The 19475-nt window shown below is 41.6% G+C and overlaps 1 protein-coding gene across 1 annotated transcript in view; it reads left to right on the plus strand.

Moving 5' to 3' along the window:
* LOC130115609 (programmed cell death protein 10-like) overlaps positions 1–19475 on the plus strand; it is a 39044-nt gene that overhangs the window by 1438 nt on the left and 18131 nt on the right. The window contains exon 2 of the mRNA XM_056283333.1: positions 8172–8344. Within this exon, the coding sequence (XP_056139308.1) occupies positions 8246–8344 (99 nt within the window). The 5' untranslated portion in view covers positions 8172–8245. The remainder of the gene's footprint in view (positions 1–8171; positions 8345–19475) is intronic.

Raw genomic sequence — 19475 nt, forward strand, 5'->3', positions numbered from 1 at the left:
TGAAGTATGAATTGAGGAGGTGATCAGTGTCATTACAATTACAATTTTATTTAGCAGACACTTTTATCCAAAGCGACGTACATCTGAGAGTTAATACAACACAAGCAAGGATCTAGTCAGGAGACAACAACACAAGTAAGTGCCAAAAAAAAAAAAAAAAAAAAACTAGTTCAAGTCCGATAGGACATAGGTGTCAACAGGCAGTGCACAACGGCAATGCATAAGGTGCATAGAAGCAAATGTAATTTTATTTTTATTATATTAATACCGAGCTGGGTCTTTAGCCTTATGACATCACATGTCACAAGGCATGTGATGACTCTATTGTTCATACCTGAGATTGAGTGTAGGTGTGATCTTGGAGGCAGCATGTCTGATCCTGGTAAGTTTGTTTTTGTTGGAGATGATCAGCATGGTATAGAAACAGGGGGAACAGTACAGCGGGATGGGTTGGATTATGCTTTTGTAAAGTAACAACAGGAGGTGGGGGGGCAACAGAAAGTGCTCTGAACTTGTGGATGATGTGGTGTCTGCTGGGATCGATTATGGATATCAGTGATGTGTTGATCAAAGCTGAGTTTACTGACTTAAATAAGTCCAAAATATTTTAAGTTGTTAACCTTTTCTACTGTCTTGCTGTGAATAGAGATGGTGTTCAGTCCAGTGAGGGGTGTGTTTGGTGTGTTAATGACCAGTTTTTTTGTCTTGGTAAATGAAAATCAGCTAGACACAAAACTTCAAGCCTATTAGTTTCTTATTTGTCAGAGAATGTTAGTTAGGAAGTCATGTAATGGTCTGCACAAAAGAGTCAAGGGAAAGTTTTTAAATGTAAATGGGATGAATGCTAAGTCCTTCTTTGCACAAAAAATGACGAGCAGAGACAAACTAAATAGGATGGCAGTTTACCACTGCTCTATTAGTAGTAATAATTTCATTGATTAACTATTCAAGTGTAATTGTCCTGTTATTAACAAATGGTAGATGGAAGGAATTTGATGAAAGTATTACTGCAGTGATGTGTCAACAGAGCTTTATACAAGGATCATACTTTACACAAACACCAACCTGATTATTCTGGGGGGTCGCGACTCAGAAAAGGTTGAGAACCACTGGTCGAGACGTGGCCACAATGTGTTGTTAATGTGCACACACCACATGCAGAATTTTTTGCAGTGTCAATGGGTGGCACGGTGGCCCAGTGGTTAGCACTGTTGCCTCACAGCAAGAAGGTCCTGGGTTCGAACCCCAGACCGTCCCAGAGCCTTTCTGTGTGGAGTTTGCATGTTCTCCCCATGTCTGCGTGGGTTTCCTCCAGGTGCTCCAGTTTCCTCCCACCATCAAAAAGACGTGCATGTTAGGGTTAATACTCCTGCCTGTACCCCTGACCAAAGCAATAGGAAAAAGAACTGGAGTTGGTTCCCAAGGTGCTGCAGCTGCCCACTGCTCCTGTGCAATAGGATGGGTTAAATGCAGAAAGAAAATTTTATTGTAACCTACGATGACAAAATAAAGTGGCTTTCTTCTTTTTTTTTATATGCATTAATACAGGGCTCCTGGCAAAATAAATAAATATCTAGGAGCCTAAACCCAAAATATTTAGGTGCCAAATCTAATTTTCAGGAGCATAAATATAGTGATGTCATGTGCTACATTGTTAAAAGGCTGCCTCACACTGCATTTTCTTTCCCCTCTGTACTACGGTCTGCTTTTGTTTGCTCTGCCTTCCATAGTCTACGTCAGCATTTCCAAAACTTCTCCTGGAGGACCACTTGCCCTGCATGTTTTAGATCTCTCCCTGCTCCAACACAGCTGATTTAAACTGTTTGTTATTAAGCAGCTTCAGAAGTTCATAACAAGTTGATCATTTGAATCAGCTGTGTTGGAGCAGACCGAGCAATGACACGATCCCCGGCGTTCTTATGGTTTTGTTTTTGTTTTTTACTGTCACCATGCTTCTTCGCGATTTCATTTTTAAAATGACTCGAACCGGTAACGAACTCTGTTTTACCAGCAATCTCTTGTCCTACTTGAGCACAAAGTGTGCAGTACATTTTCCGCTTGTCATAACATAACCAGGCGAACTCTTGTAGCCAAGCTGATTTAAACTCTCTTGAAGGGATGGGAGCCACAGGGATGGGAAAGGAAAACTCCACTTGCTGCGCTGGGTTATCATCTTCTGTAAAGGACTGCACAGTGTTTGAATCGGGCTGGGATGACCCAAATGTCACTTGAGAACTTTCACTGGTCGAGTTGGTCTCGACATCGTCAGCATCTGATGTAGAGGAGGCTGGGTTTGGATGGGCAGGGACAGCGAGTGAGAAAAAGTCTGATGTTTTTCGTTTGCGCATTTCGTTTTCTTGCCAGCTGGCTAATTCAAACTCCATCGAACTAAACTACATCGAACCAAATTAAACACTGTTCAGAAAGTGAACACTTCAAAATTTTAACCCGATAAATGTGACGTTAAGCTATCCTCAACCACTGCTTCTGTTCATCTGTACAGCCGACGCTTCAACAGCTGCAGGACAGGAGTGCAGAGAAGATTGTGTATTGAGAACCGTACAGGAGTTCACGTGATAGGTCAGGTAGACGCAGGCGCAAGAGGTGACAAGAGTTCAGTACACAAACAAAACCGGATGGCCTTTCTTTTTTTTTGTTGTTTGTAGGTAATGGTAGCCACTGGTGACTGGCCGAAAAAAAAAGGTTGCAAAATTAAAAAGTTATTTGCATTGGCGACCATTTTAGCCACCATCTGGAGCCCTGTAATATGCTACTAATATAGGCTAAAACATAAATTAATAGCCTACATGCATACACATAACTGTTGATAGTCAGTCTCCTATTTTGCAGAACCATTATAGTCAAGTAGGCTAACGTTAACAGTGTAACTAAACAACTTGTAACTAAACCTGTGCAAGTATTTGTGGTTATGGATCTATAACAAGTCATTCAACGAGTTGATGAGGCCTTTTACCAGAAGGTAGCAATAATAACAATAATATTAATAACAATAATAAGCTGAGTTCATGAAAGCTATACCTCTACTATAATGAAATAAGCTTGCATGAGACTATTAATGAGAATCTCAAAATGTCATTTTTATTGTAATTTCAAATAAAACTAGGACATGAAATTAAAGGATACCAGAGAATACTGAATGTAAATTACAGAGTTGATATCAACCTTCACATTGCCACCCTTTCAAGTGTCATGCATATCAATGTTTTTAACAAGTGATTTTGCACACCTACGCAAATGTTGTGATATTGTTGGGAAATTGTTTTCCACATCGCCCAACCCTATAGACACATATTCCCTTCATAAAGTGGCTTGGGCTTTAACCAAAGTTGATGTGAGAATCTGGATGGAGGCCATATTAGGTAAATAAATGAATTGGTCCTAATATTCCATGGCACACTTGATCTTGTTTCACGGCACACCGGTTGAGAGCCACTGGTCTAATAGCTAGCTAATCACTTAGTCTAAGCCAAATAACATAGGCTACAGTGTCAACATTAGCATGCAAATGAATTTCATCTGCGCAGCAGAGCTGACGAGAGCAAAACAGTTTAGAGGCTTATAAATTGCACTTACCATTTATTAACTGCACTGTAACATTCCACTGAAAAGTTGTCCTGCTGGGGTCCCGGTGCTTGCACGTGTTTGTGTTGTTCCAGATAGAGTTTTGTTTGATTTATGTTCCGCTGCAAAATAACTCTACCCTTAAAGGCAAAGTGGGACAGACCAGACGTACAGGGTACAAGTAGGCCAAATCTTTTTTCCTGGGATGGCGAAGTCATGGCCCGCCCTACTCTGCCTCTGATTGGCTAGTTGTTGTTTCCTTTGTTGGTTGGGTTTGTTAGGTTTAGACATGAGAAGTGAGATTGGTTAGGGTTAGGTTAAGAATAACAGGGTAAGCCAATCAGAGGCAGAGTAGGACAGGTCATGACTTTGCCATCTGTAAGGGACCAGGCTGGGTGTGTGGCAATCACACCATCCTAGGAGAAAAAATATCATGCACAGTAGAGCAGAGTGTCTCAGGGCTGGCCAAACACCTGCCCCACAGCAATGTGGAAGCCAGTGGCGTGGCAGAAATTTTGGGGTGGCTTATCAGATTGTAGAGGTGGCACTGGCCATGCCGGCCACCTCTTTAAAAATGTGCATGAAGACGAGCAAAGGAAATGAGAGAGCAGTTGCTAGATGGTGAAGGTAGACTTAGACTTGGACTGCTTTTATTTGTCACTGCCGTATGCATGTCGCATACATACAAGGGAACGAGATTACATTTCACAAGGAACTCAGTGCCACATAAAAAACAAATAACACACATTAAATATTAAAAACAAAAAGTGCATTAAAAACAAGAATTATGTCATAGACCTAAACATCACAAGCACTCCTGACATGGACAGCGAGCAAGACGGTCAAAAAGTAATTTTATGGAAGGTCTAAGTGTTCAGGCTGTTGAGGAACCTCACCGCCTGAGAAATGAAACTGTTGCATAGTCTGTTTGAGGCAGCACGAATGCTCCGGTACCTCCTGCCAGAGGGTAGGAGGGTGAAGTGGATGTGGGGAGGGTGGGTGGGGTCCTTCACAATGCTAAGAGCCTTCCAGGTGCACTGTGCATCAAAGATGGCCTGGATGGATGGGAGAGCAGTTCTATGATCTTTCCAGCTGTCTTCACTATCCACTGTAGGGATTTGCGGTAGGAGGCCTTGTAGTTCCCATGCCAGACAGAGATACAGCTGGTCAGAATGCTCTCTATGGTGCCTCTGTAGAATGTAATAAGGATGGGTGGGGAGAGACTCACCTTCTTCAGACGCCGCAGGAAGTGAAGACGCTGCTGGGCCTTCTTGGGGAGCGCAGTGACATGTGAGGACCAGGAGAGGTCCTCTGTGATGTGAACTCCTAGGAACTTAAAAATGCAAACATTTACACATTGGGAAAAAAAGGGCCAACTGGGTTACCTACAAAGTTGGAGATTTAATGGTTCAGCAAGTGTAAGACGAAAAGGACATCGGCGTCGTGGTCGATAGGTCAATTGAATTTCACACGCACATTTCTGAAAAAATAAAATAAAAAAAGCAAACTCTGCTGGCGATAATTAGAATTTTTTTTCTAAATTTGGGTAAGGAAATAGTTTTACCATTATATAAATCCTTGGTGCGATCTCATCTTGAATTTGCAAGCTCGGTCTGGTGTCCTTATAAAGTAAAATATATAGAAAAAATTGAGAAGGTTCAGAGAAGAGCTACTAAACTAATCCAAGGTCTGAAAGAGATGTCATATGATGAGAGGTTAAGAAATTTACGACTGCCGACTTTAGTATACAGGAGACATAGAGGAGACATGATTGAAGACTATAAGCTTGTACACAAAATACATGATTTCACAGCTGAGCCTGTTGTCTATTTGTGGAATAATAGGTATGAGTTAAGAGGGAACTCCTTAAAACTATTCCCGTTAAAGTGTCACTCTGAAACAATTGGTGCTGTAAAAGCATGGAATGAACTTCCAGAGGATGTGGTGCAGGCTCCTTCAGTTAATTCTTTTAAAAATAGATTAGATAAATTTTGGTCAACAAAGGACTTTTTATATGATTATAAAGCTGAGTTGTGATCATTGTGAGTATTGTGTGACAATGATTATTTGTGAGACTAATGTATTTGAGAGACTATTGTATTTATGGGATTTGTGATTATTTGTGAAATAATTGTGATTTTAATAACTATATTGTGGTTCTTTTTTGTGTGGTTGTTTTAATTTGTCGAGTCTGGTGTAGAGGATTTGTATCCTGTGCCAGAAAATTTGTCATTAAATTTCATTCATCAAATTAAATTTCATTAACGCTGCTGACTCTCTCCACGTCCATACCATTGATAGTCAGAGGAGTATGGTGGGTGCTGGTCTTTCTAAAATTAATAAGTTCTAAAGTTGATAAGACATTTGATGAACTGCGACGCACGTCATGAGAGACAGTGTCCATTGGCAAACCGGGTCAAAGAAACTTCAGATTATTTGTGCCAGAGAGGGTCTAAAAAGGAAGTACACCATTTATGTTTGGTTTGTCAGCTTTTGATGTGTCTCTATGGTGCCATCTTATGTATATTTGGTCCTATTGTTTTCCATTTGAGTGGTATTAGTAATGAAAATAAAACGCCATAGTTTTATTGTTGTTAATAAACAAGAAGGCTGTTGTCAGCTAATTTGCACAAAAAATTGCTTTTATATTCATATTCAATAAAACTCAATAGTGTAAACTGTCTAGTTTGTCTTTTTGCCATGGAAATGGTATTAATTTTCTATTTAAAGGTATTAAAAAGGTCTTATGACTGCTGGGATAGGCTCCAACTTCCCATGACCCAAATTCAGATAAGTGGCTTGGATAATAGATGGAAAAAGGTCTTGAAAGTCTTTCAATTTGGGGCCGCCCTGGTGGCTCACCTGGTAGAGCGCGTATCACATAAGGCTGAGTCCTTACTGCAGCAGCCTGAGTTCAAATCCAGCCCAGGCCCTTTGCTGTGTGTCATCCCCTGCCTTTCCTGTCTCTTTCTTTCTAGTATCACTATCAAATAAAGGTGAAAAATGCCGCCAGAAAAAAATAAATTAAAATAATAACTACACTTGTGCTTTAAAAGTGTGTAGAAACCCTGAGAGCTTCTGTAACAACCTCCAAACTTTGGATGTTGGAATAGAAGTAATTAATAGTCAAGCAGGCTGGTGGTGGGACATTGGAATCTCAGAAAAAACACATACACTTCACGAACGCATACACATAGTACGCAAGTTGCCCTCCAAAAGCATGTGCATCATCCTTTAGTTATGTCACATAGCAAGTTGAGCGAGGAATGAGGCCATATTAGATGCTGCATTTGTGCACTGTAGGATTCTACATCATCGGTAGGCCCATTTGAATGAGTAAGTCAGTAATAGTCTGTACATAGGTCAATGACTAAAGGCAGAAACACATTAGAAGCATCTGACATGTTCATTATGTACATGTACACCAATTTGTTTGAAATGGCGTAATGCACATCAAAAGCGTTATTCGGTGCATCAGTCTGATTTGATGCTCCTAATCATAACTTATCTCAATTTTTGGAGCGTAAACAGAGCACCCAGCGACCAATACACAACTGTATTTGTTTGGATTTCAAATCTTCGGCCTGCAGTGCACCTAAGAAGCGTCAGATAACACATCTCAGTGTTTAGATTTGACTTCTTTTTGTTCTGTGTCGTCTTCACTGAAGCCAAAATGTGTCCAAACGATGGACACGGCATTCTTTTTAGTCAAGTCAAGTCAAGTTTATTTATATAGTACATTTAGTTGAACCAAAGTGCTGCACAAGATTAAAATACAATATAAAATAAGTGACACATATGAATATAAAAATACATGTAAAAAGACGTAATAAAATAAAGAAATTAAAATGTAAACAATAAAACATAAGAGTAAAAGTATATTGCCACAATAAAATCACGGTGTCAAGCTCAACTTGAATTGAATGCCAGCGAGAAGGGTTAGGTCTTTAACCAAGATTCAAAAGTCTCCAGGGTCTGACCACATCTTATGTGTACTGGTAGATTGTTCCAGAGATCAGGGGCAGCCACTGCAAAGGCTCTGTCACCCTTATTCTTAAGCCTGGATCCCGGAACATGTAAGAACATCTGGTTTGTTGACCTGAGTGCTCTGACTGGTGTATGATGATGTATTAGCTCAGATAAATAAGATGGTGCCAGCCCATTTAAAGGCTTAAAAACAAGTAATAAAATCTTAAACTAGATCCTAAAATAGACAGGAAGCCAATGAAGGTATAAGCTGCTCAGGTTGAGGCCTATTTGTTGGCTCAGTGTTAGTGCTTGTGTCATCCATGCCACCAGCTTGCTTTGAGTGAACTCGGACTAATGTTAGTTGGACGGGGTGGAGGCACGTGACCGAAGACTGTATTTTTTTTAAAGGGACAGTTCATGAACACACGCACTGGGGACATTATTAACCGACATGAGCAGGATTAAGTTGGTGAGAGGTTCTTAATGTCATTTTCAATACATTTTCTCGGTTATTTGCCCAGCCCTAATCTGTAACATATCTTGATTTAATGTCTTCTTTTTCTATCGAGCTTCATCTCCCTCTTAACACTTGTTCACCTATCCTTTCATCACCTTTTTAGGTCTGTTTCTTTTACTCTCTGAGAGCAATTGAATGCAGTGAACCAAGCAACAGTTGGGGCACATACAACCACATATGTCAAGGATGACCATGGAAGACATGAAGAATGAAGCCGACACCATCTCGATGGTCTCAATGGCTCTCTATACTGTGATGTATCCTGTATTTAACCAGGTAAAAATACCAATATTTATTAAAAAGCATAAAGGAAATTACAGCTCATGGATTTGTCTTCAAGGAAGGAAATATGTGTGGGATAACTGCAAGTTAAGAAGAGAGAAGTTATTGCATTGTTAATAGAAATCATAGTGCAGGTTGACAGTTGTCAATGGAATTGCACGTGTTTGTCTATCTGTCTGGCTTTGTGTGAGTGTGAAAGGGTGGAGCGCCTTTTTAGCTACACCTTTGATAGAATGAAAATTATGGGTCAACCGATATGTTTTTTTTCAGGGCTGATACCAATTATCGGTGCATTATGTCGGCCGATAACTGATATTTGGGGCTGGTATTTGGTTGCAGAAAACGTAAAAAAAATTGCGCTAAAATTTACAGCAACACAAACCCCAACACAAGGCTGCCTTTAAATGAACATATGTTTAATAGAAAATATTTAAAAAAGATAGAAATGAAGTGCATGTTGTTCAAGGCACTATCTGACAACAATCTAAGAAGCTAATGTAACAATCTGAGTAGAATTCTTTAGAATAAATGTAAAGAAATAATGAAATTACATACAACTAAATAGAAGACAAAAAGACAACAACTTTAAACTATTAGACTCCACATTCATAAAAGAAAACAGTTAAACCAGCGGCACACTATCGCTCTATGCTACCCCAAACTGCTTGGCGAGCACGAGCTCTCCAGTAGCTAGCATAAAAACACATGGAATTCAGCTAACGATGCATGTGTTAAATGATGCAGTAAGACATGCTAAACAAAAACACATGGAATTTGGCTAAATTCATGTGTTAACAATGTACGGTAATTTCTAAACTAGAAGACATATATTTCATGCACATCACCGAACTTATAAAGTATAACCAAGGCTTACTTGATACATTCACAAGAACGGTGGCATAGCTAGGATAATTACCTTATAAAGGGAAAATGAAGACAAAGAGACGGACACGTTGCTTTCTTTCGGTTCAATGTATTGAATGAGAAAAAGTCAGCGCATGCTCCCCTCTGTGGCAATCCTAGGCATTACCAATCAAGCGACGAACCATTCACCCAAAACAGGTCGATCTCAGATTAAATCTAAAGTACTGTCACATATATGACATCAAAATATGTTGTACGTGATACCACATTTGATGACCGTCCCTCTTATAGCAACGTGTGACCACCCGACTTCGTCGTCTGGGATTAACAATGTTGTATATGACAAGAACATATGTTGTACATGATACCATTTTTAATGACTGCTGCTCTTATAGCGCGTTCATGCACAGTACTGACAATAACACTGTATGTAACTAAAATATCACACACTAGCGTTTTTCTTTTTACCTAGTTACATTTGAAGGTTAAGCACAGTAGTGGAATTTGTGTTCTCTGTTTGAATTGACAACCTGTTGTCGAGTTCATGTCGAACCGATGTTATGATTTTTGGTGTGTTGAGTGTGTGTGAGTGTGTGTGTGTGTGTGTGTGTTTGTGTGTGAGAGAGAGGGGGAGTGAGATGGAGAAATTAATGTTACGGAGCGAGTTCTGTAACTAACGTTATGGCATGCTTTTCTTACCAACCGAGTGGGTTTTATGGCATCTGGCATGCTCCTCTTACCTTAGAAAAGTGGTCCGACTCCTCGATGCTGCTCTTCTGTGTTTGTGTTGTTGCAGTGAGTGTCGTGCTGTGCTTCAGGAGAATGAAGGCTGCGTCGGAAGCGCACGTTGTGCAGCGGACTTTTTTAATTGGCTGGCCGATAAAAAATATGCCGATAACGATAATATGAAAAATGACAAATATCGAAGCCGATAATTGGCCAGACCGATAATCGGTTGATCCCTAATGAAAATAATACCAGAGTAATGAATGAGAAATGTAGAAGGAGCAAGGTAGGAAAGAAACATCCAAGAAAGCAAAGATAAGTGAAAAATAAACGCACTGTGTTAGCTGACCCAAATTTATTTGATCAGGTAGTATCTTAATAGAGAATTGTAAGAAGTTTGTTTTTGCTCATCTGTAGAATGTGCATTTTTGTTTGTATGTGTATTTCGTTTTTTTTTTTAAATTCTTGATAGAGAGTTATGTCGATGGGTTCTTTGTTCTTCAGTTGGACTTATCCTCTCAGTTTGATAGAATTCTTGATTTGTTTATCTCATTGGGACAATGTAAATTAATTAATATTCTTTTACATGTGCCAAGGTTGCCAACAAATGCCAATTTTCATTTCTATTTTCTGGACAAATGGAAAAAGTAGCACGCCAAATAGAAGTCTGGCAAACCTTTTTTAACTTCTGGTACAGACTTTTTTGTAATACTACATCAGTGGGTAGCTTTTGTTTCCCATTAAAAGTACAGGATTCTTTTTGTTCCAATGCTTACTTACATACTTGGAAACGATCAAGTTTGGGGAGTAATGGAATACAGTAATGGGCGTTATGTAATCAGGATACAAAAAAATTCAACTGTATTCCAATACAGTTACAGAAAAGACGTAATCGGATTACTGATACAATTTTTAAAAATGGGATTATTTTTCAGGATTACATTTTAATAATGATATAAAATAAATGGTTTTCTCATGGCGCCGCGCAACTGCTGCTGTGGGCTATGCGTCACAGGTTGTTCCATACTCATTCTTGGACGACCTGAGAGGGATCCATAGTAGGGACGTTAAGTAGGATGTGTGCTCATTAGTCTTTGATATATTAACTATATACATTTCAAAATTCCTCAGACTAATATTAATCTAACTAAAATGGAAGGAGTCTCTGCCTGTCTGTCTGTCCTTCGATTTTTCTCAACAACTGTTCATCCAACCGACTTCACGCATGGCGGGTGCGCCATGGGTCTGCATGGTTTCGTTCTTGTTTATATTGCCACCCGTCCCTTGAAATATGGAATCGTCCTGTATTTTAGAAAGAAATAATGCGTTTCTTACTGAACCGATATGGAGTGTGATTTGTTCCATATTCTCACAACCGGAGAAGGGAGAAACATGCAGACAGTGCCTCCGTATTTCTCCCTTCTCCGGTCACCTGAAAATTGCGGTGGGTTACCAGCGGTTTCCCTGGGGTACCAGGGCCACATGGTCTAAGTCCTAAAATTGTACATTTATTATCAAGTACATCGTCAAGTACATCTTTATGGTCACTGAATTGATTTTGTGTATTGCTTTTGTTTGCCAATAAAGCACTTAACTGAAACATTATGTAGGCTACATACATGTCTGTTTTCTAGAGACATATTACTCTGACTAGGTCTTGTTACTGTAGGCAGTTGTCTAGCCTACTGTATATTTCTCTTTACATGAACCTTTCAAGCCTGACACATTCTGAACTAAAAACACACTGTGTGTGCATTCTTAGAATCAGGGAAATTGTTTATTAAAAAAAACAACAACAACCTTTTCCATTGAGGCGGGAGTCCCGAGGCTTGGGTAGGCGGTTGTGGGAGCCGAGATGGGATAGGATACAGTGCCCCTTATTTTTCTGAGCCAAAGGTGGAAACCCTACTGATGGGCTGCCCAATTATTTCTCTTTGGTACCTTCTTTTGTTCTGGCTTGCATGTTGGTTGACCAGATGCCAACAAACCAAATGTGGGACAAATAGTGTTTGTGTGGGACAATGTTGAACACGTATAGGCATAGCCTATGCTTCATTTGGAATCCATAGGCCTACTGCATGAATTTCTTTTTGACACATGATTTGTTGATTAATGAAAACACTGTGGATACTCTTAATTCATGTAACAGGCCTAAAATAGAGGGTGAGCTTGGGTGCCTTAAATAGCATTGTCTGTTTGCCTGTTTGCTACATGTTTTGATGCTTAAAAGCTTGGTTGCCTGTTGTCCTTTCTAAAGTTACATTGTTTTATTATCTTACAAAATGCACTTAAGTAAGTCATGTTATTTATCTTTGATGAGGATCACTTCTGTAGTCTTGCTGGTCGGGAGTTGGATATGGTGGCTCTTTCCTACTCCCATTCAGCATCAGTTCTAATCATCTCAAGTTGCTGTTTTGTGATCCTGAGCAGAGTTACTGCTTTGAGGACAACAAGGCAAGACTCTTGCAGCTGTTCAGATATTCCAGATATAATAGCTAAAATCATCTCAACAATGTGAAGTTTCACAATAAAAGTTGTGTGACTCTAGTTTTGTCTATAGATCAGCAGCCTCAACCGATCTACCCTTGGAAGAAGCAGCAACTGTATCCAAAACAGCCATGACCACCTCGTAGCTTAGTTTTTGGACAGTTCTGTTCCAGTACAGAATGAGAATGAGAATCATGTTTATTGACCATGTTAAGTTTGCACATATGTGGAATTTGACTCTGGTTTCGTGGTTCTCTCTGTGTATTTAACATAGAATAACAACACTACAACACTGCAACACAACAATCTTCAGATACAGTGGTGTGAAAAAGTGTTTGCCCCCTTCCTGATTTCTTATTTTTTTGCATGTTTGTCACACTTAAATGTTTCAGATCATCAAACAAATTTAAATGTTAGACAAAGATAACACAAGTAAACACAAAATGCAGTTTCTTCATGAAGGTTTTTATTATTAAGGGAAAAGAAAAATCCAAACCTACATGGCCCTGTGTGAAAAAGTGATTGCCCCCCCCTGTTAAAACATAAATTAAGTGTGGTTTATCACATCTTTGGAAAGCTGAGTTCAATTTCTCTAACCATACCCAGGCCTGATTACAGCCACACCTCTTCTCAATCAAGAAATCACTTAAATAGGACCTGCCTGACAAAGTGAAGTAGACCAAAAGATCCTCAAAAGCTAGACATCCTGCTGCGATCCAAAGACATTCAGGAACAAATGAGAAACAAAGTAATTGAAATCTATCAGTCTGGAAAAGGTTATAAAGCCATTTCTAAAGCTTTGGGACTCCAGCGAACCACAGTAAGAGCCATTATCCACAAATGGCGAAAACATGGAACAGTGGTGAACCTTCCCAGGAGTGGCCGGCCGACCAATTTACCCTAAGAGCGCAGCAATGACTCATCCAAGAGGTCACAAAAGACCCCACAACAACATCCAAAGAACTGCAGGCCTCACTTGCCTTAGTTAAGGTCAGTGTTCATGACTCCACCATAAGAAAGAGACTGGGCAAAAATGGCCTGCATGGCAGAGTTTCAAGACGAAAACCACTGCTGAGCAAAAAGAACATAAAGGCTCATCTCAGTTTTGCCAGAAAACATCTTGATGATCCCCAAGACTTTTGGGAAAATACTCTGTGGACTGACGAGACAAAAGTTGAACTTTTTGGAAGGTGTGTGTCCCATTACATCTGGCGTAAAAGTAACACAACATTTCAGAAAAGGAACATCATACCAACAGTAAAATATGGTGGTGGTAGTGTGATGGTCTGGGGCTGTTTTGCTGCTTCAGGACCTGGAAGACTTTCTGTGGTAAATGGAACCATGAATTCTGCTATCTACCAAAAAATCCTGAAGGAGAATGTCCGGCCATCTGTTCGTGACCTCAAGCTGAAGCACACTTGGGTTCTGCAGCAGGACAAAGATCCAAAACACACCAGCAAGTCCACCTCTGAATGGCTTAAGAAAAACAAAATGAAGACTTTGGAGTGGCCTAGTCAAAGTCCTGACCTTAATCCGATTGAGATGCTGTGGCATGACCTTAAAAAGGCGGTTCATGCTCGAAAACCCTCCAATGTGGCTGAATTACAACAATTCTGCAAAGATGAGTGGGCCAAAATTCCTCCACAGCGCTGTAAAAGACTCATTGCCAGTTATCACAAACGCTTGATTGCAGTTGTTGCTGCTAAGGGTGGCCCAACCAGTTATTAGGTTTAGGGGGCAATCACTTTTTCACACAGGACCATGTAGCTTTGGATTTTTTTCCCCTTAATAATAAAAACCTTCATTTAAAAACTGCATTTTGTGTTTACTTGTGTTATCTTTGTCTAATATTTAAATTTGTTTGATGATCTGAAACATTTAAGTGTGACAGACATGCAAAAAAATAAGAAATCAGGAAGGGGGCAAACACTTTTTCACACCACTGTATATACACAAGGATTGACTTATACAGGTGAAATAAGAGGTGGTGAAGTGCAGTGGTGCAGAGAATATATCAGAGATGCTGAAATAGATGTTAGCAGGCTACTTACATACATGCCTGAGGAAGATGGACACGACAGAGCCTACTAGTGTATGTACAATGTACAGTACAGTAGAGACAAAATGGTTGGATTTATTGACAGTGTAAAGCGTGCATTTGAATGACAGCCCATGGAAAGAAACTGTTTTTGTATCTGGTTGTTTTAGGATACAGTACTCTGTAGCACCTGCCAGAGGGGAGGGGTTGGAACAGGTTGTGATCAGGGTGTGATTGGTCTGCAGTGATGTTACCTGCCTGTTTCCTGAGTCTGGAGGTGTATAAGTACTGAATGGAGGGCAGGTTGGCACCATTGATTTTCTTTGCAGACCTAACAGTCCATTGTAGTCTGTCCTTGTCCTGTTTGGTGGCTGAAACAAACCAGAAAGTGATGGCTGTGTAGAGGACAGACTGGATTATTGCAGTGTAGAACTGAATCAACAGTTCCTGAGGCAGATTGAATTTCTTGAGCCGGCAGAGAAAGTACATCCTCTGCTGGGCCATTTTGATGATTGTGTCTATGTTGGATGCCCACCTTGGGTGCTGGGAGATTATGGAACCCAGAAATCTGTAAGTTTTCACCATACACACTGTGCTGTTGAGTATGCTGGGGGTGGGGGGGCAGTGTTGGGGGGCTCCTCCTGAAGTCTGCTGTCATCTCCACTGTTTTGAGCATGTTAAGCTCCAGGTTGTTATGGCTGCACCAGAGGGCCAGCTGATCAACCTCCTGTCTACATGCAGACTCACCACCGTCCCGGATAACCACCCAATGATGGTTGTGTCATCCACAAACTTAAAGAGTTTAAACAGACGAGTCACCTGAGGTGCAGTCATTTGTGTAGAGGGAGAAGAGTAGAGGGGAGAGCACACAACCCTGGAGGGTGCCAGTGCTAATTGTCTGGGTGCTGGATGTGATTTTTCCCCCAGCCTCACCAGCTGCCTCCTGTCTGTCAGGAAGTGTTTAATCCACTGGCAGATGGAGGCTGATACAATGAGCTGGATGAGTTTGGAGTGGAGGATGGATGATGGTGTTGAACGCTGAGCTGAAGTCCACAAACATTGCCCTTGTGTATGTCCCTGGGGAGTCGAGGTGTTGGAAGACGTCATGCAATCCCATGTTGACTGCATCATCCACTGACCTGTTTTCTTTTTAAAAAAAAAAGGTTTCGGGTTTTTTTTCTTCCTTTTTCTCCCAATTTAGTGGCCAATCGATCCCTATTTTAGTTTAAACACCCACCCTCATACTGTATGCGTTCGCCAATTGCATCTCTCCCGCTGGCAGTCTCGAAGGAGACGCCTCGCCACTTCCATGACAAGGCGAATCCAGGTCAAACCACTGCTTTTTCCGACACACATAGATGCATTGATGTGATGAACACAAGCTGACTCCGGCCCCCTCCCGAAGACAGCGTTGCCAGTTATTGCTGCTTAATCGAATCTGGCCATAGTCGGATCTGACGAGACCGAGGCGCGAACCCCAGTCCCCAGTGGGCAACTGCATTGACACAAAGCCGATGCTTAGACCGCTACACCACCGCGGACCCTCACTGACCTGTTTTCTCGGTAGGCAAACTGCAAGGGGTCAAGCAGGGGGCCTGTGATTTTCTTCAGGTGGGCCAACATCAGTCTCTCGAAGGATTTCATGACCACAAACGTTAGGGCAATGAGCCTGTAGTCATTTAATTCTGTGATATGGGGTTTCTTGGTGACTGGGATGATAGTGGAGCTTTTTGAAGCAGGAGGGGACTTCACACAGCTCCAGTGATCTGTTGAAGATCAGTGTGAAAATGGGGAAAGCCGGTCAGCACAGACTTTAAGACAGGAGGATGACATGCCATCCAGGTCTGGTGCCTTCCTGATCCTCTGTCTTTGGAAGAGCTGGCGCATGTCCTCAACACAGATCCTGGGTGTGGGTGGGGGCTCGGTGTGGAGGGCAGAGTATCTGGCAGGCAGTGCAGTTGGCTGTGTATTGTGGCTGGAGAGGGTTTAGGGGTGTGAACATTTGCTTTTCAAACCTGCAGTAAAACCCATTTAGGTCATCAGCCTAATGACAATGATTCCCTCAGTATGGGAGGGATGGTCTCCTGTAGTCGGTAATGTCTTTCAGACCACTGCAGAATGATGGATGGGTCGTTGGCAGAAAACCTGTTTTTCAACTTTTCAGAGTAGCAACTTTTTTCCACTCTAATCTCCTTTGTGAGTGTATTTCTGGCTTTGTTACACCAGATCCTGTCTCTACCCCTGAAGGTCTACTCTTTGGCCTGATGAAGCTGCCTAAGTTTAGCTGAGAACCAGGGCTTATTGTTGTTAAAGGTACAGAAGGTTTTGGTGGGCACACACATGTCCTCACAAAAGCTGATGTAAGATGTCACAGTGTCAGTAAGTTCATCCAGGTCTGTAGATGCAGCCTCAAAAACACTCCAGTCAGTGCAGTCGAGGCAGGCCTGGAACCCCAGTTTTGACACATTGGTCCATTTCCTCACAGATTAACCACAGGCTTTGCAGATTTTAGTTTCTGCCAGTAGGTTGGGATAAGATGACTCAGACAGTGATCAGAGAAGCCCAGGGCTATGCAGTGGACAGAGTGATAGGTGTCCTTTAATATTGTATAACAGTGATCCAAAGTGTTTTTGTCTGTGGTTGGGACATTTATCATGCTGTCTGTATTTTGGCAGTTCGTGGCTGAGGTTTGCTCTGTTAAAATCCGCAAGGATAATGTGTAGGGAGTCTGGATATTTGTGCTCCATGTTTGTAATTTGATCAGCCGGGTGTTTTATCACCTCTTTAACACAGGCCTGGGGTGGGATATAGACACCGACCAGAATAAATGATGAAAGTTCCCATGGTGAAGAGAATGGTTTACAGTCGATGAAAAAGTTCTCTGAGGGCTGCATAATTTCTTCAACACTGACATCCATACACCAACCTTCGTTTATGCAGAAGTATATGGTGCCACCCCGTTTTTTTCCCCCAATGGCTCCATATCGTGGTTTGCTCGGAGGAATTGGAACTGCGGCAGATGAAGTGTACTGTCCGTGATATGCTCACTAAGCCAGGTTTCAGTGAGACACAGGGCGGCAGATCTGGAAGGGAACAAACAGATAGTGACCTGGGTGTGTTGTGTCTTTGCTGATGTTGCTGACTTTCCTCTGTAGGCGGCCAGCACACACAGCATCCAGGTCCGGGAGCACAGCTCCCACAATCCTCTGTGCTGTCTTTACCACTCAGGCCAAGTCCTTCCTATTGTCTGCTGTGCAGCTGGTATACCACACAGTGACACATTGACAGAGAATGCTTTCTATTGTGTGTCTGTAAAAGTTGACCAGAAGCTGAGAGGGGAGACCAGCTTGTTTAAGTTTCCTGAGGAAGAAAAGCCTTGTGCTTTCTTCACCGGATGGGAGGTGTTAAGTGAGCATGTGAGTTCTTTGGTTATGTGGATTCCCAGGAATGTGATGTTATCCACAGTATGCACCTCTTCACCATTAATGTGCAGTGGGGGTGGGGTGGTCTTCCTGGATCTCCTAAAGTCCACAATGATCTCCTTTGTTTTACTGGTGTTCAGGACCAGGTTATTGTCTGAACACCACCCAGCCAGATTTTGGACCTCCTCTCTGTAGTGTGTGTCCTCATTGTTGGTTATGAGTCACACTATAGTGGTGTCATCAGCAAACTTCACTATAGTGTTGGAGGAGTGAATGGGGGTGCAATTGTGGGTGAAAAGGGTGAAGAGGGCTGGACTGAGCACACAGCCCTGCGGCACACCTGTGTTCAGGATGAGGGTTGAAGATGTATGGTTACCTATCCTGACATTTTGTGGTCTGTGAGTGAGAAAGTCCATGAACAGAGTGAGGTGGTTAATCCTAGGTTGCTGAGTTCGTGTACCAGTTTATGGGGATTATGGTATTGAAAGCAGAGCTGAAGTCAATAAAAAGCATCCTGACATATGTGTTTGGATGCTCCAGGTGGGACAGGGCTGTATGAAGTGTAACTGAGACTGCGTCCCCTGTAGATCTGTTCCCCTGATAGGCAAATTGGTGGCTGTCCAGATCTGTGGGGATGATGTCCTTGATGTGAGAGAGTATAATCCCCTCAAAGCACTTCATAATAATTGGGGTCAGGGCAACTGGGTGATAGTCATTGAGGCAGTTGGCTGCTGTCTTCTTGGGTATAGATACAATGGTGATGGATTTAAGGCAGGTGGGGACTACAGCCTGTTGTAAGGAGAGGTTGAAGATGTCGATGAAGACCCTTGTTAGTTGGTCAGCGCATGTCTTCGTTTAGTGTGAGAGCAGGAGACCTGGGCTAAACTACTGACCCTGGGAAATTTGCCAATTCGCTGTCTTTTTTGACTTGCCATTTATTGTACGGCATTTAAACAGGACATTTACTGCACCTTTTTTTAAAAATTTTTTTTTACAATAGTTTACTAGGACAAGGATGTAACACAAAAGCACAACCACAAAAGAACAGGTATTTTCGTATTTTACAATTTCAAACCCACTTTCCCCCAAACCAGGGCCCCTATGAGCCAACTAGATGATTCCCAACCCACAGTCCTCCTTGATGGGATTGAAACAGCGCATGAAGCATGAAATCGAATCGAGCATTCACATACATAGCAACGCAAGCAAACAAAAATAAAAAATCACAATAATATAGACATATAAACAAACACTAGAAAAGAAGAGTTGGTAGTTGCTGACATTTAGTCCTTTATGCTGGACAATTGAAGATCCGAAGCTCAGGAGGTAAAACTGATAAGACACAACATGAACACTACTGCACACGCAGAGCCTTCGTATACCCCTTCGTACACAGGCAGGCCGTACACAGGCACTACCGTACACAGGCAGACAGGCAGCGAAACCCGTGCCTGATGTAGGCAGACACAAGGCATACCATTATTGTGACACCCTACCAGGGGGAAGATGGTCAACATAATTGATCAATGGTCTTCAGTGAGAATAAAAACGTATCGGAGGAACCTCTCAGTGTAAATTTAATTTTCTC

This window comes from Lampris incognitus, chromosome 7 (assembly GCF_029633865.1).
Source record: "Lampris incognitus isolate fLamInc1 chromosome 7, fLamInc1.hap2, whole genome shotgun sequence".
NCBI classification, from domain to species: domain Eukaryota; kingdom Metazoa; phylum Chordata; class Actinopteri; order Lampriformes; family Lampridae; genus Lampris; species Lampris incognitus.